We start from the raw sequence: 26,009 nt of genomic DNA, 5'->3' as shown, positions 1-26,009 counted from the left end.
TCCTCATCAGTACACTGTACATTTTTTTTTATTTTTGTTGGTTTAACTTAAATTAAGTAACCGGTTGAAATGGTTAAAATGTTGAGTTTATTGAAATTAAAAATTTGAGTTGATACAATGAAGGACATTTGTTTAATACATAGAAACTCAAAATATTATTGTATATGAACCACATAAAAAATTTGATAAATCATGAAAATAGCATTTTTTGGCTGCGTCATCAGAAATAAAACACACACAATTACCCAATATGCTTACAAAATCTTTTAATAATACTTTAATAAAGGTTGTCGAATCTGAATTTTTTTCTATTGTATTAACTCAATTTTAATTTCAATGAACTCAATTTTAAGGCAACCAGATAATTTTTTTTCTAGATAATTTTTTACAGTGTAGCTAAACATTTAATATTTGACAAATGTTTTACGATAAAAACGTTCAGCGAGCAACGTAATATCGAGTGATGCAAACTATAAAATTTGTATGTAATTTCACCACTTTTATTTTTTATTATTATTTATTATTTACATTATTTATGTAAATCATACCTGAATTAGATTTTTTTTAATATATATTATTTGCAAATAGTTTACTTCATCACTACAATAGAACTGGAACTTTTACCGTTCTTATTTCTTTTTTTCCCCCCTTAAATCCCTTTTAATCCTTTAATAATTTAGTCCCTCCCCCATGCAAAAACAAAACAAAACCTTGGTCTAAGACATTTTTTAAATGCCACTACACTGTAAAAAAGTATTTCAAAAAATAGGTTACCTGGTTGCCTTCAAATTTTGAGTTCATTGAAATTAAAAATTTGAGTTAATACAATGAAAATTTTGGTGAATCGACAACCTTTATAACAATATTATTAAAATATGTTGTAATCATATTGTGGGTTTTATTTGCAAAGAAGCAGTGAAATTGTGCTACTTTTATGATTTATCACTTTTTTTGTGGTTCAGATCAAAGAATATTTTGAGTTTCTATTTATTAAGCCAATTCCTTTTATTGTATCAACTCAATTTTTTTTATTTCAATAAACTTAAAATTAAGGCAACCAGGTTACCTACTTTTTAAAGTTAAATTAACAATATTTTTTTACAGTGTACTTGTTTTAGAATGTTCAGAGAATATTCAAATGTAACGTTCTCATGATGATCAAATGGAATGTTTCCTGAACTTTAAAATAACCAAGAAAAACAGTTTAAGAACATTTGTTTAGAAATGGAATGTTAATTTTGAAGGATCAGAGAAGTTTCTAAGAAGGTATCTTTGTAAACTAGTTCTGTTGTGAGTGTCATGTTTTGGTGTATTTTAAGGCATGTGTATGTCGTGTTGTTCCCAGCGTTCGGAGCCGTCCTGCAGGGAAGCCTCTTTGGAATAGCCGGCCTCCTCCCAGCTTCCTACACGACACCCATCATGAGCGGACAAGGACTCGCAGGAACCTTCGCTGCGTTCTCCATGATCTGTGCCATCGCCAGTGAGTCAAATCTAATGCATCTACACCATGAGCGTCGGAACCAGGCCTGCAGTCTCCCTCTCATACCCCTTTTCCACCAAGGCAGTGCTGGTGCTAAATTGGAGCCAGAGCCTAGTTTCAAATCGGTTCTTTGTGTTTCCACAGCCAAAGCACCAGCTCCGAGCCAGGAAAAGTGGTTCTTAAGTAACACCAAAACATTGCTGGGCTAGAAGTAAGAACCGCTTGCGTCACCGGCTGGGGGCGGCGTTACCGTGATCAACAAGATGAACACAAACCTGTGACCGCCATTTTTTAAATAGCAGCTAATCAAGCTAACAGCTGCTGGATTGTAATCTCCGTCTATACAAATCATGGAGAGCTGCACGAATGCGTTGGATTTGCGGCGTTTTAATGCTGATGTAGGATCATAAAGCCATGAGCCACTGAGGGAAGGCTTGTTCGAGATGCATCGGCGCGCGCTGTGCAGACTGATTGCGTATGACATCAAAGTAGAGCGAGCGCCAACGACTCCTTATGCTTTTGAATCGCTCACGCGGTATTTTGATATCATACACGGATCGGTCTGCGCAGCGCCGATGCATCTCGAACAAGCCTGGTGTGTTTGTATTTCCCGCTGCCTCGCTAGCATTGCTAAAACGCTAGCGAGAAAGATGAGACGTATACAGTGACGTAAGACCTAGCTCTGCGGTGGCTCTCTTAAATGTGGAAAGCCAAACCGGTTCATAAAGGCTCTCAAGTCGAACCAACTTAGAACTGACACTAGCACGGGCTCTGAACTAGCACTCGGTTCATTCTGGTGGAAAAGGGGTATCATTTACTGAAGCTTTCGCACCCGATCGCCCCCCGGTGACCGGTCCCAGTATAGTCGCCCCTCTGTGTTTTCTAATGGACGCGAGGCAAACTAAACAATAAAATTACACTTCAAATATTTTTTCCCCAAAGTTAGTTTATGTCATTGAAGGCAGTTATCATCACGATGATTTCATTTTAAGTGTTCGTTTTTAAAATAAGTTTAGTTTTAGTTAGTTATCTGATGTTATAAAAACGGTGTGTGTGACGTCATGATTGACAGCTGAGACTGACGGCTTCTCTGAGTGAAGTTGTCACTGAGGCACTAACTGAGTTTTTTCTGGATTTTTGGGAGCAGATTGGAGCTTTAGCTTTCATTTCTACATTTCCATAACTGTTTATTTCACACCAACATAATTAATTGTTCTGCATCTGTGAGAGTGTGGGCGGGCTTTTGATATCGCAACTGTACTTCCTGCTCTACTTCCTGCTCTCTACTGCGCAGACTCGGTCCTAAGATGTCAGCGGCGTGCAGGCCGCCTGAAAGCTTCAAATCGTCCAAGCGGAAATGGATGATGTCGCGTCGCAAAGCCACGCGTCTCTTACCCCTACACTGCAGGATATTTTAATACCCCTATATTTCCGTAATTTTGTCTGGCCCAATCAATCGTTTAATAAACCGTGGTATATTTTTATTTAATTTAAATGGCATCTACCGTTAATCAGAGAGAAAAAAATCGGAGAGAGAGGACCCACCCACTTTTCATTTGCTTCCGACGCCCATGATCTACACACACATCACAGATTTTGTATGTTAGGGAAACGTAATGTAAGGGTGCGTTCACACTTGTAGTTCGGTTAGTTTGGTTAGTTTGGTCCGGACCAAAAAACAAAAACAAAACATATAGTCCTGGTCCGCTTAGCGTTCACACGGGCAATTTTAACAGCGAACCTAAAGTTACCGAACCAAAGGCATAGGGAGACGCTCACAACCTGATTGGTCGGCTTATATGACGTAGGAGCTGCTTACCGAACATTCAGAACAACGCTGTGTGCTGATTAAACGCCATCATTTTATGCGTGTATATGGCATTATTATTACCCGCTGAGAACTCATGAAGAGCTCATGAAATGTTCAAAACATTCAAAACAGCAGCAGGATTTCCTCCGTTGTGCAGAAAAGAGACGGCCGTTCTGTCGTCTGTACCGACTGATGGCCAACAGGTCCTTTGATGAGAAGAACCAGGTTTGCTTTTTGTGCGTTTTTTCTAGCATTTTCAAAACATGCTCGTCGGACCTAACATTGATGAGGCACTTCCTCGTTGCTCCACGTTTGCCCTCTAACGTTAAAGTTATTCATTTTGGATACACCGATCTTTCCACGTCTTAAAATCAGCTGACTATGCGTCGCATCTTGTGATATCACGTCCTGTTTTTGGTCCGTTTACATGTCTTTGGTCCGTGTTGCGTTCATATATCAATCGAACCGCACCAGAGTTCGTTTGGAAGCGGACCGAGACCCGTCTTTTAATGGGTCCTGCACACGGTGCGATTTTTCAAAATCCTTTGCGAATGTCCCTTGTCAGACTGTACGAACATGATCCCTGACGTAAGCCATGTCACACTGTAAGATCTCAGTTGGGATTAATGTCAGACTGCACGATAGTCGAAAATGGACGCGCGAAAGAAAAATTGTCCGGAGCATTATATCATCAGTCAATGACGCGTTCGGTGACAGTGAGCTGCATTACGTGCCGGACTGAAATGCTGGCTACAAAGAAATCTCTAGCTCTCGTTTTGGTCATAGTTTGTCTTGAAAAACTGAGATATTTGACTGTCGTCGTAGGAGAAGTCACACTGCAGGATTGTGTGCCAAATCTTCTGACACTGCCAGAATTTCGTCTGAGGTAAAATTTGATCGCAGCGCTCATTAATCAGCTGCCGGTGAACATGTCAAACTAACGACCAAAGACGTCAGATTTTAGCCTAGGATCTGAGGAATCTTTTAGGATTTACTAAATTTGTCTCAGACGGCCAAATCGTGGCCAAAATCGCACAGTGTGCACCCAGCTTAAGATGGGTCTCAAATAAACCGCACTAAACGAGCAATCGCACCAGGGTTCGTTTTAATCGAACCAAACATGACAAGTGTGGACTAAGTGCCTTAAAACAAACCCATGCATTAAAGATTATGTGATGGAAAGCAAAGTTCATACGAAGCTGGTTGTCTCTCTCAGGTGGTTCCGCTTTACAGGACAGCGCGTTTGGATACTTCATCACGGCGTGTGCCGTCATCGCACTCGCCATCGCGTCATACATCGCCCTTCCTAAACTGGTAAGATCCGAGCAGCTAGGAAAGTCCAAAGGCGTTAAAGGGATACTCCACCGCTTTTTCATATTAATAAAATTATATTTCATATGTTATTCCTTTAACTAAGCCAAGTTGACACACACCTCTCTCGTCTCAGTGTGTGCTCTTAATCTCTCTGACGTGCGGTGATGATCTGATAGCATTTAGCCCAGTTCATTCACTATGGTACCAAACAGAGATCAAGTTAGAAGTGACCAAACACCTCCACGTTTCCCTATTGAAATACAGTTACACAAGTAGCTGACACTAAATAAATCGTGGCCCTTTTCTAAGCAGATTAAAAAGGAGAACTATAATGTGTGGCGGAATAGCACTTCTGAGAGTACTTCGGCTCCGCGGAGTAAAAAGTCCCGGCTGAAAAATCCTCCCTCATCTCTCATTTATGTCAGTAGGGGGAGATGTGAGGGAAGATTTTTCAGCCGACTTTTTACTCCGCGGAGCTGAAGTACTCTCAGAAGTGCTATTCTGCCACACATTATAGTTCTCCTTTTTAATCTGCTTAGAAAAGTGCCACGATTTATTTAGTGTCAGCTACTCGTGTAACTGTATTTCAATAGGGAAACGTGGAGGTGTTTGGTCACTTCTAACTTGATCTCTGTTTGGTACCATAGTGAATGAACTGGGCTAAATGCTATCAGATCATCACCGCACGTCAGAGAGATTAAGAGCACACACTGAGACGAGAGAGCTGTGTGTCAACTCGGCTTAGTTAAGGGAATAAACATAGTTTAATATGAAGAAGCGGTGAAGTATCCCTTTAAAGCATGAAATCTTCACAATCCGTGACTGTTTTCCGTCTTCAGGCGTTTTTTCAGCACTACCAGGAGAGTCAGCAGAACAAACCCGCTCAAGATGAAGAGAACAAGATGGATCTGCTGCAGAAAGGTACGTCACGTAACTCAGATCAGAAGCATAATGTGTCTGAATCAAGTCAAAAACATTTGTGCTTTTGTAGATCAGAAGCTGCCGAGTGCTGGAGACGACGACAAACAGACGCCTTCCATACTGGCCATCTTTAAGAAGGTAAACGCTCAGATGCATAAGAAGCAACACTTTAAGGAGTTAGTTCACCCAAAAATGTAAATTCTGTCATTAATTCCTCCAGTGGTTGGACACCCGTCAGACCTCCATTCATCTTCAGACACAGATGAAGATATTAGTGTTGAAATCCGATGGCTCAGAAAGGCCTTCATTGACACCAATGTCATTTCCTCTCTCAAGACCCATAAAGGCACTAAAGACGTCGTTACAAAGCCCATCTCACTACAGCAGTAATTCTTAAAGTGTGGTCCGCCATCGACCCCTAGTGGTCTGCGAAAAGATGACCTAAACTAGGCAAGTGTTTATAAAGCCCACTCTTATAAAGCAGCATCACCCGTCTCATTGACATTCACGTTAAGTTTTAGATGGAAATCTCAAAATCTAAAATCCACAGATCTATTAGTTTTGTAATAATAATAATGTGTTCGATTTATATAGCGCTCTTCAAGGCACTCAAAGCGCTTTATATTGAAGGGGGGAATCTTCTCAAACCACCACCAATGTGCAGCACCACCTGGATGATGCGACGGCAGCCATATTGCGCCAGAACGCTCACCACACACCAGCTGATTGGTGGAGAGGAGACCGAGTGATGAAGCCAATCAGGAGAGGGGGATGATTAGGAGGCCATGATGGACAGAGGCCAATGGGCAAATTTGGCCAGGATGCCGGGGTTACACCCCTACTCTTTTTCCGAAAGACATCCTGGGATTTTTAATGACCACAGAGAGTCAGGACCTTGGTTTAACTTCTCATCCGAAGGACGGTGCTCTTTGTCAGTATAGTGTCCCCATCACTATACTGGGGTGTTAGGACCCACACAGACCACAGGGTGAGCGCCCCCTGCTGGCCTCACTAACACCTCTACCAGCAGCTCCTGGTTTTCCCAGTTGGTCTCCCATCCAGGTACTGACCAGGCTCAGCCCTGCTTAGCTTCAGTGGGAAACCAGTCTTGGGCTACAGGGTGATATGGCTGCTGGTGTACTAGTACTAGTTTTTGTTTCATGTGTAAAATCCCAGTAATTTCAGTGATATTGGACATTAAGGGGAACATTCTTTTCAGCATTTTATTGTTACCATAGTTACAACCATAGACTTCCTATACCCACCTCAGTTTTAAACTAATGGCTCTTTGGAGTGGCATTAAGTGGGACCTAGGCTGTTACAGTATGTTTAATTGCAGTTTCCCCCCCCCACATGTGCAGTTTGTTGTTCATATTAAACAGCAACTCATTTCACATTTACTTTTTCAAATTACATATCATTGCATTTGTGTTTGAATGATTAGTTTTTGACTTGAAACAGTTGCATATTAAACATAAATTTAGCTTATCCTTCCTATTTTGTTGGTTTTTGGGGGCGTGTTAGAGTGGGATTCTGTAGGTGGTCCTCAAAAAAAATTGGAAGATAAAGTGGTCCTTGGGCTGAAAAAGTTTGAGAAACACTGCACTACAGCCGCTCTGCAATCATTTTATGAAGAGACGAGAATAGTTTTTGTGCGCAAAAAAAACCTAAATAACGACTTGTATAGTGATGGGCCGATTTCAAATCAAAGGTTCGAACCGTTATGAATCAGTGAATCGATTCATGATTCAGATCGTGTGTCAAACTGCTGAAATCAAGTCGATCTGAATCATGAATCGATTCACTGATTCATAACGGTTCGAAGCTTTGATTTGAAATCGGCCCATCACTATATAAGTCGTTATTTAGGGGGTTTTTTGCATACAAAAACTATTCTGGTTTCTTCATAAATGATTGTAGAGCCGCTGTAGTGAGATGGGCTTTGTAACGACGTCTTTAGTGCCTTTATGGGTCTTGAGAGAGGAAATGACATTGGTGTCAATGAAGGCCTTTCTGAGCCATCGGATTTCAACACTAATATCTTCATCTGTGTGTGAAGATGAGCGGAGGTCTGACGGGTGTCCAACCACAGGAGGAATTAATGACAGAATATTCATTTTTGGGTTAACTGACCCTTTAAACACCTCAGCAAACGCAGATCAGTTGCATATTTGCGTCTTTAGATCTGGGTCCTGGCTCTGTCGGTGTGTCTGGCCTTCACCGTCACCATCGGCACGTTTCCTGCGGTCACTGTGGATGTGAGATCAACCATCGCTAATGGAGGAGTGTGGGGTGAGACTACTGGAAAACTGCAGGCTTTGATAAACAGAACTATGACAGAGGGAAAAAAAAAAAAAATATCACAATTATGAAAGTAAAACACTATTATGAGATTAAAAAATTTCATAATTGACGTCATAATTTAAAGGAACTGTATGTAAGAAATGTATTTCAATTACTCATAAAATGGCCCTGATATGTCACTATAAATACACATTAAGAAATCGTGTTAATTTAATATACTTCTATCACTGACAACAGTAGTCCGGCCAGGATATTGTCATTTAAAAGTTGTTCTTGCAGCCCTCAACTGATGTCAATGTTTCGACCTGAAGCTCCGCCCTCCACCTATCGACCAATCACAAAGTCAGTAGTGTTAGGGCACCCGGGTTGCCAGATCTGCTCTAGTTACCACAGCTGAAGCTACAAACCTTCCTGCTGATCTTGCAGCCAATTTGGCAACCTCGAGTCAGGGGGAGGGGGATACACCTGCAGTACCAGTTTTGGCCACAATCTTACATACACTTCCTTTAATCTTAATTATGAGATAAAAATCTAAATAAAATAAAAAAATTATGACACTACCCAGCAAACACGTTTACATTGTGGCGACGTCTGTGGCACGTTGCATTTCTACTATGGCAACGTCGCATGTCGACGTGCTCGCAACATTGTAACAACGTAGAATTGTTAGATGCGACGGGGCTGTAGCAACGTTGTTGCGCAACATTCAGCAACTTCAAGACGACATTCTGACAACTTATTTTTTTAATGCTATATTCCCCATTCCCCATAGTGGTTCATTTTTAATTTCAGACATTATACTTTTTATATGCCTATTGTTTATCCTATTATTTATGGGCCTAACAGTAAATTCATTATAATCAACACCTGCAACACACTTTTGAAGAATAAAAATTACATACAAGTTTATTCAACTAATTCAACTTTATTATAACAGCATGTGGTAAGCGACCATACAGATACATTTTTAAAAAATAAATAAAATAGAATAAACAAATATTTAGTTTAAGTATATTACATCAAACACAAAAAAAGCAAAGATAGGCCTAGGTCAGAACATTTAAGAACAAAACCGGGTTTTGTAGATGGCAGAAAATCGTATTCGAAAGCCTGCTGATGAGGTCGGTAAGCGGAATCATGTCCAGGAAATATCAACAAATCCAAAGGAGAAATGCAAGTCCAGAAACCAGCAGGTACGAGATGTTGAACACTTTCTTTACGGTAAGGATCTGAGTAAATCTGGTAGCCTAACGTTAAAAGAAATAGCGTTATGATGGTAATACACAAAATCGCAACTCCATGAGTAATATGATTTGTCCGTTTTATTTAAAAAAAAATTTAGTTTGTAAAATAAAGAACGAATGAATGTCACGTAGACATGGAAATTGTAGCTTGTTTGAATATTTACGTATCAGCTAAGGTAAATTAAAAGCAATACTCACGTATCCGCGTATCAAGTTATTATAGCCTACTCGTTGAAGAATGAGACGGTTCAACTGTCAGGTGAAATTTAAAAGGCTGATATTCACGCTTCAGGACAGTGATGACGAGTGCAAGTCGCCCAGTGGTTGTCCAGATACCTTGGCACAACTTTAAGCAATGGTCCGGACGGTGGTTCAATGTCAACGTTGTGACAACACTGTAACAACCTTCACCACACAACGTATTATAGCAACCTTTTGGCCATGTTGTGTCAACGTTGTTAGAAGGTTGAGTACGTTGTGCCAACGTTGTGTGTTTGCTGGGTAATGCCTGGTTCAGACGACAAGATATTTTTGTCTGTTACGATAGTTACTGTGTCAGATTACGCGATTTTTACTCCTAAAATCTTGTCGTGTCCTGGACTAGAAACATGTCAGACTACACGTTGCTACACGACCAATCATCGCTTGTTGTCACGACGTGCGTGAAGTCATCGACTTTAAGAAACAAGAGCGTAAGCAAACGATGTCTGAAGCAGTGTGTTTTGGCTGTTTTATGTTTAGAAAAGCGCAAAAATAGAAAGAAAACCCAACAAAGAACATGTTCCTGGCTTGCTGGAAGAGGACATTATGGGCTGTAGAATATTGTTCTTTTTATATTAAATATTTAGTTATTAGCCAGTAGTTAAAGCTTGCCACCACAACGTATTTGTAAAACATCTATTAAGCTTACATTCCAGTAACGTTACTCACCGGGTTCCTGAAGGGCTTCCCCTCGTTCGCCAGCATTTCTCTTATTTGGTTGTGGTAGTCCGTCGATGACACACCGTACAGGCAGGAGTACTGTTGCCACAACTCCACGAACCTTTCCTCCATTTTATAATTCCACCTAAAGTTAGCCGCTCCCTCGTCTCTCAAGCGTTTCGCCGTGTTTGAAAGCTGTGTATGAAAACTGTCGGTGCTCCGGTTGGTCAGCGTCACATGTGACAGAACCCGTCGTGAAGGACCGCAAAAAAATTTAAACATGCTAGTCTTTCTGTCGTGACGTCGTGAACTATCGCGGATTCGGTTGTCGTATACTATGACACACTCTACGAGATGAAACGATCGATTCTTGTCCCGACGTTCATTATCGTTTATGAATCCCTACGACACCTTACGTCACACAGATCGTGCCAAATTCGGGCTAATATCGTGTAGTCTGAATTATGATAAAAGTCATGTGTAGTCACTTATTATGATAAAAAGTTAATGACATACTAAGTCATACTGAGTCATGTCATGTAATTATGAAATAAAAGATTAAATTACATAAAAAAGGTAAAATTATGACCATTTAAAAAAAAAAGATTAAAGGGTTACTTCAGCGATTAGCATTGACGATATTTGCGTCACGAGAGGAATGATTGCCCAGAGGCTAAAGACTACAGCCAGCAGAGGGAGCCATTTCCTCATGTTTTCAACTCGTGCATGGGGAATGGAGATCACACTCACAGCACAGCTCAGCTACAGGCATTCATTTAAACGGATGCTTAGCAATGTAAGTGTTTTAACTTCTCAAATTAATTTCTATGAAAGTTAAGCTTCCAAAGGCATGAACTGAAAACGCGTTGTGAATGTGTGCCGCAAATGTGGTCACGATTACCTCAGCTCTCATCACGAGAGCTCATCAACTCATTTATGACGTTAAATGTAATCTGACTCCTAATCTGAGTCTGCTGTGAGACTCACGCGGCAACTCGATCGTTATATTGAACACACACGTTCAGTTTTTAATTGTAGGAACTCAGTCTCTGTAATCCAGTAGCGGTGGCTTTGGGAATGGCCTCACAGGGCAGCGAAGCATTCTGGGAATTGTAGTCTTTCATCCCCATGAGACAAAAATACATTTTCTGTCTTTTCTCAGTCTAGAAGGCACCAAATTAAAAAATAATTTCACATTTCTACTACATTAATGACCCAGTTTAAATACAGATTCATCTTCCCAGCGCTGAAGTGACCCTTTAAGTCAGTTTTTTGTATTTTTAAACTTGGTTTTTAAAGTTGAAGTCATGACATTAGATTTTTTAAAAAGAGATTATGACATGCAATCATAAATGACATTATAAAAGGTAAAAATGACATTCCAAGTCATAATTATGACATATTAATTCATTATGAGAGATTTGAAGTTGACACGCTAAATTATCAGATTTAAAATAAAAAAATTAGGACATACTAAATCATAATTTTGACATTTTATCACCAAAAGCATGCTTTGCTTTCCTCGTATGGCTGTAACGGGCTTCCGTAGCTCACGTGTCTGATCATGTTTAGCTAATGCAGATAATAATGTGTTTGTGTGGGGAATTATGCCTGAAAACAATCAAATCATTTTAGAAACCAAACCATTTATGCATTTACAGTTCAGGAGAATATGAATGTGTTTGAATATGAAGGCGGATCTGATGAAGTGCTTGTGTCTCTTCAGAGAAGTATTTCATCCCAGTGAGCTGTTTCCTGTTCTTCAATGTGTTTGACTGGGCCGGCCGCAGTCTGACCGCAGTGTGTATGTGGGTGAGAAACCTTCTCAAACGGCCATGAGATTATTTTTATGAAATTATGACAGACCGAATTATGAGATATAAAGTCAATGACATACTAAGTCATCCTTTTGTCATACTGAGTCAAAATTATATTGACAAAAAACATAAATGATGACATGCTAAGTCATAATTATGAGATAAAAAAATTACAATTATGACATTCTAAAATTATAATATACTTTTAATTATGACACAAAAAGAAAATTATGATAGATTAAGTCATAATTTTTGTATTTTCAATCTCATAATTGTGATTTGGTGTGTACTAATTCCGATGTATAAAATATAATTATGAGATTAATAATTAACATAATTATCATAATTTTTCTCTTTTTAATTTCAATTGTGATTTACAGTCATCATTTTGTCTCAATTATAGCTTAGTATGTCATTATTGACATGTCGTCATTTTGTCTGTCATAATTATGAGATAATCTAAATCTGTTTCTTCTATCCTCTCTCTCTCTCTCTGTCTCTCTCTCTCTCTCTCTCTCTCTCTCTCTCAGCCTGGTAAAGACAGTAAGTTTCTGCCGGGTCTGATAGTGGGCCGTGTGATCTTCATCCCCCTCTTCATGCTCTGTAATGTCCAGCCTCGCGTCAATCTGCCCGTCTACTTCGCACACGACGGCTGGTTCATCGCCTTCATGATCCTCTTTGCCTTTTCCAACGGATATCTGGCCAGTCTGTGCATGTGCTTCGGACCCAAGTGAGTGGAAAAGGACACATCCAGCTAAAATCATCCGTCAAAGCAACACTTCAGGATCGGGTTCATCTCAGCGGCGTGCACAGGCCTCCGCGGGGGCAGGGTCCGGGGGTTCCCCTCGGTAGAAATCACATTCGGGGGGTTAGAAGTAGTGGGTAGAAATAGCGTTCCGGAGGGGGGTAGAAATAGCGTTCCGGAGGGGGGTAGAAATAGCGTTCCGGAGGGGGGTAGAAATAGCGTTCCGGAGGGGGGTAGAAATAGCGTTCCGGAGGGGGGTAGAAATAGCGTTCCGGAGGGGGGTAGAAATAGCGTTCCGGAGGGGGGTAGAAATAGCGTTCCGGAGGGGGGTAGAAATAGCGTTCCGGAGGGGGGTAGAAATAGCGTTCCGGAGGGGGGTAGAAATAGCGCTCCGGAGGGGGGTAGAAATAGCGCTCCGGAGGGGGGTAGAAATAGCGCTCCGGAGGGGGGTAGAAATAGCGCTCCGGAGGGGGGTAGAAATAGCGTTCCGGAGGGGGGTAGAAATAGCGTTCCGGAGGGGGGTAGAAATAGCGTTCCGGAGGGGGGTAGAAATAGCGTTCCGGAGGGGGGTAGAAATAGCGTTCCGGAGGGGGGTAGAAATAGCGTCCCGGAGGGGGGTAGAAATAGCGTTCCGGAGGGGGGTAGAAATAGCGCTCCGGAGGGGGGTAGAAATAGCGTTCCGGAGGGGGGTAGAAATAGCGTTCCGGAGGGGGGTAGAAATAGCGCTCCGGAGGGGGGTAGAAATAGCGTTCCGGAGGGGGGTAGAAATAGCGTTCCGGAGGGGGGTAGAAATAGCGTTCCGGAGGGGGGTAGAAATAGCGTCCCGGAGGGGGGTAGAAATAGCGCTCCGGAGGGGGGTAGAAATAGCGTTCCGGAGGGGGGTAGAAATAGCGCTCCGGAGGGGGGTAGAAATAGCGTTCCGGAGGGGGGTAGAAATAGCGTTCCGGAGGGGGGTAGAAATAGCGTTCCGGAGGGGGGTAGAAATAGCGTTCCGGAGGGGGGTAGAAATAGCGCTCCGGAGGGGGGTAGAAATAGCGTTCCGGAGGGGGGTAGAAATAGCGCTCCGGAGGGGGGTAGAAATAGCGTTCCGGAGGGGGGTAGAAATAGCGTTCCGGAGGGGGGTAGAAATAGCGTTCCGGAGGGGGGTAGAAATAGCGTTCCGGAGGGGGGTAGAAATAGCGTTCCGGAGGGGAGAAGAAATAGCATTCCGGAGGGGGGTAGAAATAGCGCTCCGGAGGGGGTAGAAATAGCGCTCCGGAGGGGGTAGAAATAGCGCTCCGGAGGGGGGTAGAAATAGCGCTCCGGAGGGGGTAGAAATAGCGCTCCAGAGGGGGTAGAAATAGCGTTCCGGAGGGGGTAGAAATAGCATTCCGGAGGGGGGTAGAAATAGCGTTCCGGAGGGGGGTAGAAATAGCGTTCCGGAGGGGGTAGAAATAGCATTCCGGAGGGGGGTAGAAATAGCGTTCCGGAGGGGGGTAGAAATAGGGGGGTAGAAATAGCGTTCCGGAGGGGGTAGAAATAGCGCTCCGGAGGGGGGTAGAAATAGCGCTCCAGAGGGGGTAGAAATAGCGCTCCGGAGGGGGGTAGAAATAGCGCTCCGGAGGGGGGTAGAAATAGCGCTCCGGAGGGGGGTAGAAATAGCGCTCCGGAGGGGGGTAGAAATAGCGCTCCGGAGGGGGTAGAAATAGCGCTCCAGAGGGGGGTAGAAACCTCTGCCGCAATTTCTACCGATTTCTATGTGATTTCTCTCGATGGTCATGAAGAGGTATTTGACCATCCAGTGGATATTAGTTTCTGTTCCTCTCAATTCTGATTTCGTTTGAACTCCTACGGTGGCTGATTTAGTCCAAGATTAACATGGCTTCCAGTTCGACCTCGCCCATGTGTGCTCCTTCAAGTGATGAGGTTACTTTAGAAAACTATTATAATTTGCAGTTATTTAATTTATCAGTATATATCAGTCTCAAGCAATCCCCCTCTTCACACTCGACACGGTGCCATCGAGTGTTAAAGCGCGAAAGGCGAAGCTTGAATTTACGGGTATGTCCCTCTTTGGCTACTGTACTTTCAAGATGGAGGAGCAACATGGCGACCGACATTCAAACCCCTCACCCGTATGTGTTTTCAATGGCATATTATAAACTTACGAGAATACTTTATCACTTGAAAGAAGTAAATATACATTAATGAGCACATATTTATGAAAGAACTAAGTGTTTTTAGCTAAGAATAAACTAAAAAGTACAACAGTGTAGCTTTAAGAGTAGTCTAAGTGGTTTATGCAACCGACTCCTGTGTCACAGCTAAACTCCGGATCAAAGCCTGAGTTGACAGAGAAAGCTGATGATAAGCATCATGGGACCAACAAAGCCTGAACAGACTGGTTTGGTTTTGTCAACTTGAAACTATTGTTAAACTACCATCATGGCACAGGCTCCAGAAACATGAACTTAACACAATGGTGATGAATGCTGTAATCCAACAATTTCCCCCACTCACCTCTTGGATCCCTTGTTTCCGTCACAGGAAGGTTGATCCGAGCGAGGCGGAGACGGCGGGAGCGATCATGGCTTTCTTCCTGTCCCTCGGCCTGGCTCTCGGAGCGTCTCTGTCCTTTCTGTTCCGCGTGGTCGTCTGAAGCCTCGTGGATGAAAGCGGATGAGCGTTTCAGCTGCTCTCACATCCTACAGTCATGTGACGATCCAAAGCGGATCCGTACGGGATCGACTCAAAGCAACACCTGATCCGGAGTGGAAGAACACATGATGAATATACAGGACAGATCCCACCGGATGAGTCCTTCAGTGAACTCATCATGTAAAGAACTTAACGCTTGCACTACCATTCAAAGGGTTTCTGGAAAGAAATTAAAGGGATAGTTCACCCAAAAATCATCAAAAGTCATCATTTACTCGCCCTCATGTTTCAAACAGGTATAAGTTTCAAAGGAAGATATTCAGAAGAATGTTTGCAACCAGGCAGATAGGGCAACCATTCAACCCCATAGTATTTTTTCCTCTACTATATAGTCAATGGTTGCTCTATCGGTTGGGTTACAAACATTCTTCCGAATATCTTCCTTTGTGTTCAGCAAATACCTGTTTGAAACATGAGGGGGAGTAAATGACTGATTTTGGTGTGAACTGTCCCTTTAACGCTTTTATTCAGCAAAAGTGGCATTCATAATATGTATAAAGATTAAATTCATCAAAAAATCCTGAAAAACAAAATGTTTTCTACTGACAATAATCAGTAGAAAGCGGATCCGTACGGGATCGACTCAAAGCAACACCTGATCCGGAGCGGAAGAGCATATGATGAATATACAGGACAGATCCAGAAAATTCAGCTTTGCATCACAGGAATAAATTATATTTTTTAAATATAAGCAAATAGAAAACAGCTGTTTTAAATTATAATAATATTTCACTGTTTTTACTGTATGTTTTGATCAAATAAAAGAAGAATCAAAAACATTAAAACCTTTTGAACGGTAGTGTATATTAGTATTACAACTACCATTATTATTATTATTATTATTAAGAGAGTTTTAACATATTTTAAATGTATAGTTCACACAAAATGTGACTTTTTAAACTATTTTTAAACATATTCTTAAAATTAATTAATCTTCCTTAAAGATAGAATTATCATCACAGCACATTTAAGACAAAAGTCATTTTTATAATATGTTTCCTTTGTAAAAGTTTATACAAGCCAAATATTGTATAGTAGTCGTTTTTAATAATGAGATGAAGGTGAAATGCATCATGATAGTATTTAACTGGAATAAAAACATCAACGTGACGTTTTAAAGTTAAGCGCATATGATCAAACCAACTCTACCTCGTGCAATATCGAGCATCTTTCCTTTACACTACATTACTCTATGACAGACCAAAGTGCTTTATAATATGCTTTATTTTTAATAAAAACTGTTGTGTTTACTTCTGCATTGATCGCCATTTGTTTGTGTTTGTCCTGCTTGCAACAAACCCCCTAAATTACAGACAAATTCTCAGTAAAGTTAAACACAGAATGGCCATTTTACATGTAAAGTTTATTCGGAGCGATGAACAGCTGGATTGATGACGGGTCATAATTCAGGGAATATGATTGGATGTCAGAACTTACACAAGCCATTGCATTTTAGTGTGTGACCGGGTGGTTTGTGAACAGATCCTGTGGTTGAAACCAAATGTTGTGACGTCCAAATCACTGAGACCTGACACGCATGTGGGAAGTTATGTGTATACATTAGTCATATGTCGCGGATACATTTTTTTCAATGTTACTAATGCAACAATCTTGCATTAATGATTCAAATGGCATTCTGTGAAAACTCTGTCAACACAAACAAGAATTTTGAGTCTGTGCTGGAAATCCATGCATATTTAATACACTGTAAACCCTGAATACTAAAACTATTTAAGTTGATTTATCACACTGTTCTGTGAATACTTGATTCTGATTGTAGTTGAATATCTGATTCAGATGTTTACCACCTGAACACACAAAAAAAATAATCAAGTCCTTTTTATTTGTTGAAAAAAGATCAATAAATCCAACACAATGCAGATCATTCATACACACAATTGAAAGCGTGAGCCTATATAACATTCTCAATGTAGCAGCACACACACACACACACACGTTTGTTTTTGTGACATATGGGGACATTCCATAGGCGTAATGGTTTTTATTCTGTACAAACCGTATTTTCATATCCCCTTACACTGCCCCTAAACCTACCCATCACACACACACACACACACACACACACACACACACACACACACACACACACACACACACACACACGTTTGTTTTTGTGACATATGGGGACATTCCATAGGCGTAATGGTTTTTATACTGTACAAACCGTATTTTCATATCCCCTTACACTGCCCCTAAACCTACCCATCACACACACACACACACACACAATTAAAATACATTGAATGAGCCAATAACTGAGCGATTTTTTTAAAACGTACCAATCAGCCACAGTGCAAAACACTCTCTCACACACACACACGATCTCGCTCTCTCTCACACACACACACGATCTCTCTCTCTCTCACACACACACACACTCTCTCCCTATCTCTCTCTCATACACACACTCTCTCTCTTACACACTCACGATCTCTCTCTCCCTCCCTCTCTCTCTCACACGATCTCTCTCTCTCCCTTTTCTCTCTCACACACACGCACGCACGCACGCACACACACACACACACACACACACACACACACACACACACACACACACACACACACACACACACACACAATCTCTCCCTATCTCTCACACACACAATCTCTCTCTCATACACACACACTCTTTCTCTCTTACACACTCACAATCTCTCTTCCTCTCTCTCTCTCTCTCTCACACACACACACACTCTCTCTCTCTCTCTCTCCCTATCTCTCTCACACACACAATCTCTCTCTCATACACACACACACTCTCTCTCTTACACACTCACGAATCACGATCCCTCTCACACACACGCACACAGTCCTACTGCAAGATTTGTTGATGCTTCCAAACAAAACATGTTGTACAGTATTTAATTTTATCTGTTTGATAACGTTTCTTTTACAGTTATTGTTTGGTTTATTGTTAATTCTTACCTGTTTGGTCATTTATTTAATAAGTCATTTTATTTATTTAGTTTTTTCCTTATAAATAAATGACTGCTCGTCTCCTACCTTTTCTTTTCCTTTAAACATGGTAATATTAGTCTAAGCATATTTTGGCCTCTTTGTATACCTGTCTCTCACCCACACAAAAGGGTTTTAAAACAACTGGACCCTGTGATTAAATCTAAACCTGAGGAGGTTACGTTTGTTAAACACTGGGTCAGAGTTCAGGTGCAGACATTGAGTACTAATGCCATCTAGTGGCTATTGAGATTTATGCTTTTATTATTTTTATACCACCATATCTCACCAGATGTCACTACAGTTTGAGGTTTTAGTGGTCTGAACTTACTGAAAACGAAATTGTATTGAAGTAAAATAAATATTAAATATAACAAAAAATAGCCATATTTTACATAAAAATATGGTACTGTTAGAGGGGAAAAAACAACAACAAAAAGCAAACACAAATGACAAAACCAGATAAAATTGATAGATTTTATTTTATCCTTTAAAAAAAATAAACATTGGGATCACACCTGAGACCTTCATGCTGAGAACATTTAGCCTTAGAGTTACAGTGCCTTATTTACATATTTAAACATTATATTGGGATTTCTGTTACTACTTAATATTTTACAACATTCACCCATATGATTCTAATAAAACTAAACTATATGCTCATCAAGCCTGAATTTATTTGATCAAAAATACAGAAAAATATGTATTGTGTATATATATATATATATATATATATATATATATATATATATATATATATATATATATATATATATATATATATATATATATATATTTTTTATTATAGTTTTAAAAATTATTGATTTCTGTGATCAAAGCTGTATTATCAGCATAATTACTCTTCGTCACATGATCCTTCAGAAATCATTCTGATGATCAATATTGGAAACTGTTGTGCTGCTCTTTCAAGAACAAATTTTTTTAATGTATCCAAACTTTTAAACGGTACTATGAAACATATTTACAATTAATATGTTATATAAATATGTTACTATAATACAATTTCAAATCATCAAAACAGGGGTTGAATAAACTGCTAATTTAATAATCTAAATGATATGGAAACTAGGGCTGGGTTAAAAACAGAAAATCTCGATTTTAATCGATTTAGTCATCTTGTTTTCATTTGATAATAAACGGAGCATTGTAGAGCCTCCCATCCAATAAATCCCAATCATCTTTGTGCTTTGTCACTATTGATATGAAACCGTCTCAGATTTCAAATTACGCCCAAATGTATTAGGCCTACGATATTAAAAACCATTTACGGGAGAGCGCGTTTTAATGGTCATCAATATTCTGCAACGTTTTTTTTTCTTCATAAAAAGTACATTTATAACACTTACTTTGTATTATATTACTTTCGCATAAAAATAAATACATTTTAATTTTTTTTACCGCTGCTGTGAGGGTGTTTCTAACATAGACCGTAAAAAGGTTTCTAGCGTCTATGGGAGTATGTATGCCTAATGGTAAAAATGAATATTTCTCTCTTTTCACATTTTTTTCTCTTTTTGAAAGTTGTGAAATCACTATTGTGGAGTTTATCTTGTGGTATTTGAGCAAATGGAGACAAATATATTTATTGTAGGTCTATACTATACTGTCATTCACTGACGACTTCCGCTTTGAGAAACCCGGTGAAAAAGAAGAAGAGTGAGTGAGCATCTGAAAGTGTTAAAAGATACAGTACAACAACTTACCGAAATCCTTATGTCGTCACATGGAATCGCTCAGTGTTTCAATCGCGGAAATACACCAGTAAAACAGCTTATAACGTCACATTTACCTCAGAAAAACAGCAAGTGTCCATAAACATAAATATATGCATGCACCATTTTACATAGGCTATTCATTATAATTTTTAATGTTCTTTAATATTTAATGCATGCATGAATAAATCTGGCAAGTTTATTTTTTATTTTTATGTCAGCTCCCATTTAAATGTTTATATAAAGAAAATAAAAAAAAATTGGAAGAGAAATATGATAATGTAATTGTAAAGTCAATATTATAACTATTATTATTTAAAAAAATGGAATCGCACAAGCTCGTGAATCGAAATCTAATCGAATCACGCAAGCTTGTGAATTGAAATCCATTCGAACTGTGCAAGCTCGTGAATCGAAATCAATCGAATCGTGCAAACTCGTGAATCGAAATCTAATCAAATCATGCAAGCTTGTGAATCGAAATCTAATCGAATCGTGCAAGCTCGTGAAAGGAAATCCAATCAAATCGTGCAAGCTCGTGAAAGGAAATCCAATCAAATCGTGCAAGCTCGTGAAACGAAATCCAATCAAATCATGCAAGCTTGTGAATTGAAATCCATTCGAACCGTGCAAGCTTGTGAATCGAAATCCAATCGAATCGTGCAAGCTCGTGAATCGAAATCCAATCGAATCGTGCAAGCTTGTGAATCGAAATCAAATCGTGCAAGCTCGTGAATCGAAATCCAATCGAATCGTGCAAGCTCGTGAATCGAAATCCAATCAAATCATGCAAGCTTGTGAATTGAAATCCATTCGAACCGTGCAAGCTTTTGAATCGAAATCCAATCGAATCGTGCAAGCTTGTGAATCGAAATGTAATCGAATCGTGCAAGCTTGTGAATCGAAATCAAATCGTGCAAGTTTGTGAATCGAAATCTAATCGAATCGTGCAAGCTTGTGAATCGTAATCCAATCAAATCGTGCAAGCTTGTGAATTGAAATCCAATCAAATCATGCAAGCTTGTGAATCGTAATCCAATCAAATCGTGCAAGCTTGTGAATTGAAATCCAATCAAATCATGCAAGCTTGTGAATCGAAATCGAATCGTGCAAGCTCGTGAAACGAAATCCAATCAAATAGTGCAAGCTTGTGAATTGAAATCCATTCGAACCGTGCAAGCTGGTGAATCGAAATCCATTCGAACCGTGCAAGCTCGTGAATCGAAATCTAATCGAATCGTGCAAGCTTGTGAATCGAAATCCAATCGAATCGTGCAAGCTTGTGAATTGAAATCTAATCGAATCGTGCAAGCTTGTGAATCGAAATCCAATCGAATCGTGCAAGCTTGTGAATCGAAATCCAATCGAATCGTGCAAGCTTGTGAATCGAAATCTAATCGAATCGCGCAAGCTCGTGAAACGAAATCCAATCAAATCATGCAAGCTTGTGAATCGAAATCTAATCGAATCGCGCAAGCTTGTGAATCGAAATCCAATCGAATCGTGCAAGCTTGTGAATCGAAATCTAATCGAATCGTGGAAGCTTGTTAATCGAAATCTAATCGAATCGTGCAAGCTTGTGAATCGAAATCTAACCGAATCATGCAAGCTTGTGAATCGAAATCGAATCAAGCAAGCTTGTGAATCGTAATCCAATCAAATCATGCAAGCTTGTGAATCGTAATCCAATCAAATCATGCAAGCTTGTGAATCGAAATCTAATCGAATCGTGCAAGCTTGTGAATTGAAATCTAAACGAATCGTGCAAGCTTGTGAATTGAAATCTAATCTAATTGTGCAAGCTCGTGAAACGAAATCCAATCAAATCAAGCAAGCTTGTGAATCGAAATCCAATCGAATCGTGCAAGCTTGTGAATTGAAATCTAAACGAATCGTGCAAGCTTGTGAATTGAAATCTAATCGAATTGTGCAAGCTCATGAAACGAAATCCAATCAAATCATGCAAGCTTGTGAATCGAAATCCAATCGAATCGTGCAAGCTTGTGAATTGAAATCCAATCGAATCGTGCAAGCTTGTGAATTGAAATCCAATCGAATCGTGCAAGCTTGTGAATTGAAATCTAATCGAATTGTGCAAGCTTGTGAATTGAAATCCATTCGAACCATGTAAACTTGTGAATCAAAATCCAATCGAATCGTGCAAGCTTGTGAATCGAAATCTAATCGAATCATGCAAGCTTGTGAATTGAAATTTAATCGGATCATACAAGCTTGTGAATCGTAATGTAATCAAATCGTGCAAGCTTGTGAATCGAAACAATTTGTGTCAATACCCAGCCCTAATAAAAACTTACATTGGTCTAATTTGAGATGCGTTCCGGAGGTTTTTCTGCGCCTCATTCTGACCGACACAACCACACATCAAGTGCACAGAATGAATACCAACTTTTATTGATCAAGAAACTGAAGATGACAAATGCTTCACCATAAAGGACGACCTTTGGACAGAAAATGAAAAGCAAATCTCACACGTCATGAAGCCGCATGTGAGCACAACACAGTTTCACACATCCTGTACATCGGCGTCAGAACTGTGCTTGGAGATCAACATCATCCCATAATTCATTCTTGCATAACGCACAGCTCCGTGCCATAACTTAAACGTTTCGCTTATAAAACAAAGTCATGATATATTAAAAATCCATTGAGCGACAGCTAGCTTTAATACATTACTAGTATCAAATACTTCAACAGGCTGCACATTTGCATCTCCAAAACAGTACAATTTTACAAAAATACCCGCGCCGCTCTTTACTTCACCGCCAAATGCTGAAGAGACCTTCACGTCATTAACTCAATAAGAAGCCGGCGAGGAACCCCGGAAAAACGGGACGGTCCAGAAACGAAGAAATGGCCTTAATTTGGACACACACATCCAGCTTTTCAATATCATCTCACAGACACAGATGGACGTCAGTATCTCCGGCGTGCAGCGTCAGCTACAGCTTTCATAGGTTACCCTTTGTGTCTTCATTGATGTCGGAAAGCAATTAAAAATGGCAGATGTAAACATTTTTTTGTCTTTTGGAAAATAAAGAGAACACCTGAGGCTGTTCGATTCCGTTTCATAAGTTGTGCCATTTAAGTAGCAGTGAATCCTGATGCAAACCGGTGACAGATTCATCTTCATCCAGAGAATACAGTAACGCAAAGAAAACAGCAGTGCAAACCTCACTGTACTCACGGTAAACACACATCAGGCTGCCATCATGATTTCAGGAAAATACTGCACAGTTCAAGTTCAGGCTAAACAAATCAGTCATAAACATGAAATACTGTAGTAATGATAATCGTAATAATAACAGACCTATGTCATGATTCACTCAAATACTGATCTATTCGTCAAACTCCAGCAGAGATTTTCCCTCGTGGTGGAGGTTCTTGTGCATTTCGGTTTGTGCATGTAGTCGACATGCACTTTAATCCCTTCAGGGTCAGTTTTCTGGAAGAAACCAAACCTGGCTTCAGTCTTGTGGCTACAATATGCCACTCTTAAACGTGATTGGCTTCTGTAACCGGCTGTCGGATTGGGATTTCACAGATCTAGACGCTCGCAACAAACCCTTAAGTTAAAGGGACAGTTCACCCAAAAATGACAAATCTGTCATCATTTACTAGTCCTGATGTTATTCCAAACCTTTTATGAGCTTCTTTGTTCTGCTGAACACAAAACAAGGTATTTGGAAGAATGCACTCTAAAAAATGCTGGGTTAAAAACAACCCAAGTTGGAAACCCAGAAATTGGGTTGTTTGAACCCAATGAATGGACCGATTCAAACAACCCAATATCTGGGTTTGTCCACTTTCAACCCAACTTGGGTTGTTTTTAACCCAGCATTTTTTAGAGTGTGTTTGTAACCAAGCACATCTGGGCAGCCATTGACTACCATAGTAGGGAAAAAAATAATATGGTAGTGAATGGTTGCTCCATCTGCCTGGAAAGAAAGAAACTCATACAGGTTTGGAGCAACACGAGGGCGAGTAAATGATGACAGTATTTTCATTTTTGGGTGAACTATCCCTTTAAGCTCACGCTGAACTCAAAGTTGAGTGTCTTCTCAGCGTTATTGTATCTCTCGTGATGGTGAGCCGTTGTTATTGATCTAGTAATTCATAGTGACGCTACATTAGCACTTGGATTAGATTGAGCTCTCAAAACGACTAACCAAATGCCACTCTTACTCTTGATTTCTCCCTAAACGTCCCGTACAAAAGCAGGCACTAACTAGGGAACGCGTAGCTATCCGGTCTACATGAACGCGGTTTCCAAACGAACATCGGCAGTTCTCCGGATCTCTGCATTAGTCCGTCAGGAGCGGCGATTGGTTTCTACTGCGCTACTCCCTTGCAGGCGTACAAACGCGTCCATTAAAGGTTGTAAAGGCAAAAATAGCATTAGAAATACCAAAAGAAAAACGCAAGAATATGGGTCAACACAGACACACACACAGCGCGTCTCTGGACATACTGTACATCGGGGAGAAGTCTCTTGGTGTTCTGGCAGAATACTGTACAGTGTACGTCTGTCGAACGCATATTAAACGGGCTCTGCGCTCTCACAATTGCACGTTTCCTTCGGAAAACCAGGTGAAATCCAATCGTTTAGGACGAGAGAAAGCAAGCGGGTTAAGCGGCGTCGACTAGGAATGCTATCGCTGTTAAGGCGAACCATGGGATGCTTCCGCGATGTGAAAGAGGAGAGCTGTCTTTCCTTTTCCTGAGGCTTATGGGTGTTCGAACCAAACTAGGTGGAGCTTTACAAAAGGGGAAAAATCCAGGAAGTCTTGGTTCCAGTCGAGTGTTTATGCACTCTTTTTAAAGCGCGTTGGCATCGATGTGTGTGTGTGTGTGTGTGTGTGCACGTGTGCTTATGTACAGTCGAGTGTTTTGGCAGACGTGGGTTTCTAAGGTGCTGATGTTTTGAGTTCGACAAACATCTGGCGTATTGAACACACACACGTGCAGATGAAGGCCTTGCGATCAGGTCTTTTTTTATGCGTTCGTCCTTCCTTCGCTCTCTCTCTCTCTCTCTCCCGTCTCGGCTGCTGTTAGTGATGGACTTCGTTGGCGATGAGACTGTCCTCTCCAGACTGAAAATCGGCCTCGTTTAGGCTATTCCCGCCGTTGATCATCTCTTCGTCCTGTGAGGACCCCTGACCGTCGTCCTCTCCGCTGCCCGCGCCGGTCTCGTCTGAGTTTGGGTCTTGCAGGACCTGGGCGATGTACATCTGCTGTAGTGAGGAAAACACACACACATAAGCATCGGTCAGAAAAAGGTCCATTTGTTTAATCCATATAATGGAAAACATGATTATTTTTAATCATTTAACCCCTTAAAGGAACTCTTCGTTTTTAGAAATAGGGCTTATTCAACTTCTTTCCTACATTTAGATATGTGGGCAAATGCATTTTTGTCTCAGTGCATGCATTGTTTTAGTTAGGCAGGGTCGCCGCTAGCTTAGCTTAGCATAATGAATGGAATCCTATGTTGCCAGCTAGCATGTCCCGAGTAAAATAACTGTGGCCTGTGTATTCACAACGAGTGCAAATAGCGATGCAAATTAAGACTAGGAGATTTCCTAGGCAGATATTGACATATTATGGGGAAGCACAGGCAAAGCACAATTTTTTAACAACTTTTAACATTAAATAAAGTACATAAACACCACCTGAGATTTACATTGCCATGTTTTGTGTTGTTGTTTCAGCCACGACGTAGAACAAAAATAAAAATCGTTTCTAAAATAGATTCATCGCGTGTCACCGTCGTAGCTGGTTAGGACAAAAACTCGAATTAACATGGAAAAGACGGCTTTTATCGCATGTTACGGCGTCGTGTAATTAGGACACGGTGTAACTTTTGATGATTTCGGGTAGAAATATAAAGGCTCTAGTTGACAAAATATAGTGAATTAACCACTTTAATGTGTAATGTCGACATATTTTTTATTTTGACATGAAAGCTTACATGTTAAAGCAGCACTGGGTAACTTTTGCTCTAGGGGTCCCCCTACAGTTGGGAAAAA

General features: G+C 40.5%; 3 protein-coding genes and 1 pseudogene across 11 annotated transcripts in view; 1 reads left to right on the top strand and 3 right to left on the bottom strand.

The window, feature by feature from the left end:
• Nucleotides 1-16,503, top strand: part of slc29a1b (solute carrier family 29 member 1b) — a 37,776-nt gene extending 21,273 nt beyond the window's left edge. For all 3 annotated transcript variants that reach the window (XM_067432409.1, XM_067432408.1, XM_067432410.1), the window contains exons 6-13: nt 1,346-1,480; nt 4,507-4,604; nt 5,444-5,525; nt 5,596-5,663; nt 7,709-7,817; nt 11,721-11,806; nt 12,342-12,541; nt 15,083-16,503. In XM_067432409.1, coding sequence (XP_067288510.1) covers nt 1,346-1,480; nt 4,507-4,604; nt 5,444-5,525; nt 5,596-5,663; nt 7,709-7,817; nt 11,721-11,806; nt 12,342-12,541; nt 15,083-15,194 — 890 coding nt within the window. In that variant the 3' untranslated portion in view covers nt 15,195-16,503. The remainder of the gene's footprint in view (nt 1-1,345; nt 1,481-4,506; nt 4,605-5,443; nt 5,526-5,595; nt 5,664-7,708; nt 7,818-11,720; nt 11,807-12,341; nt 12,542-15,082) is intronic.
• Nucleotides 1-26,009, bottom strand: part of acyp2 (acylphosphatase 2, muscle type) — a 220,363-nt gene that overhangs the window by 193,242 nt on the left and 1,112 nt on the right. The gene's annotated exons all lie outside the window — the stretch shown is intronic.
• On the bottom strand, nt 6,547-6,662 carry LOC137058921 (5S ribosomal RNA; annotated as a pseudogene).
• Nucleotides 22,354-26,009, bottom strand: part of LOC137058900 (CSC1-like protein 2) — a 168,077-nt gene continuing 164,421 nt past the window's right edge. For all 6 annotated transcript variants that reach the window (XM_067432403.1, XM_067432401.1, XM_067432400.1 and 3 more), the window contains one exon: nt 22,354-25,214. In XM_067432403.1, coding sequence (XP_067288504.1) covers nt 25,032-25,214 — 183 coding nt within the window. In that variant the 3' untranslated portion in view covers nt 22,354-25,031. The remainder of the gene's footprint in view (nt 25,215-26,009) is intronic.

The sequence above is a fragment of the Pseudorasbora parva genome, chromosome 22 (assembly GCF_024679245.1).
Source record: "Pseudorasbora parva isolate DD20220531a chromosome 22, ASM2467924v1, whole genome shotgun sequence".
NCBI classification, from domain to species: Eukaryota; Metazoa; Chordata; class Actinopteri; order Cypriniformes; family Gobionidae; genus Pseudorasbora; species Pseudorasbora parva.
Note: the sequence above shows the minus strand (reverse complement) of the source record. Positions and strands in the feature narration are given on the sequence as shown.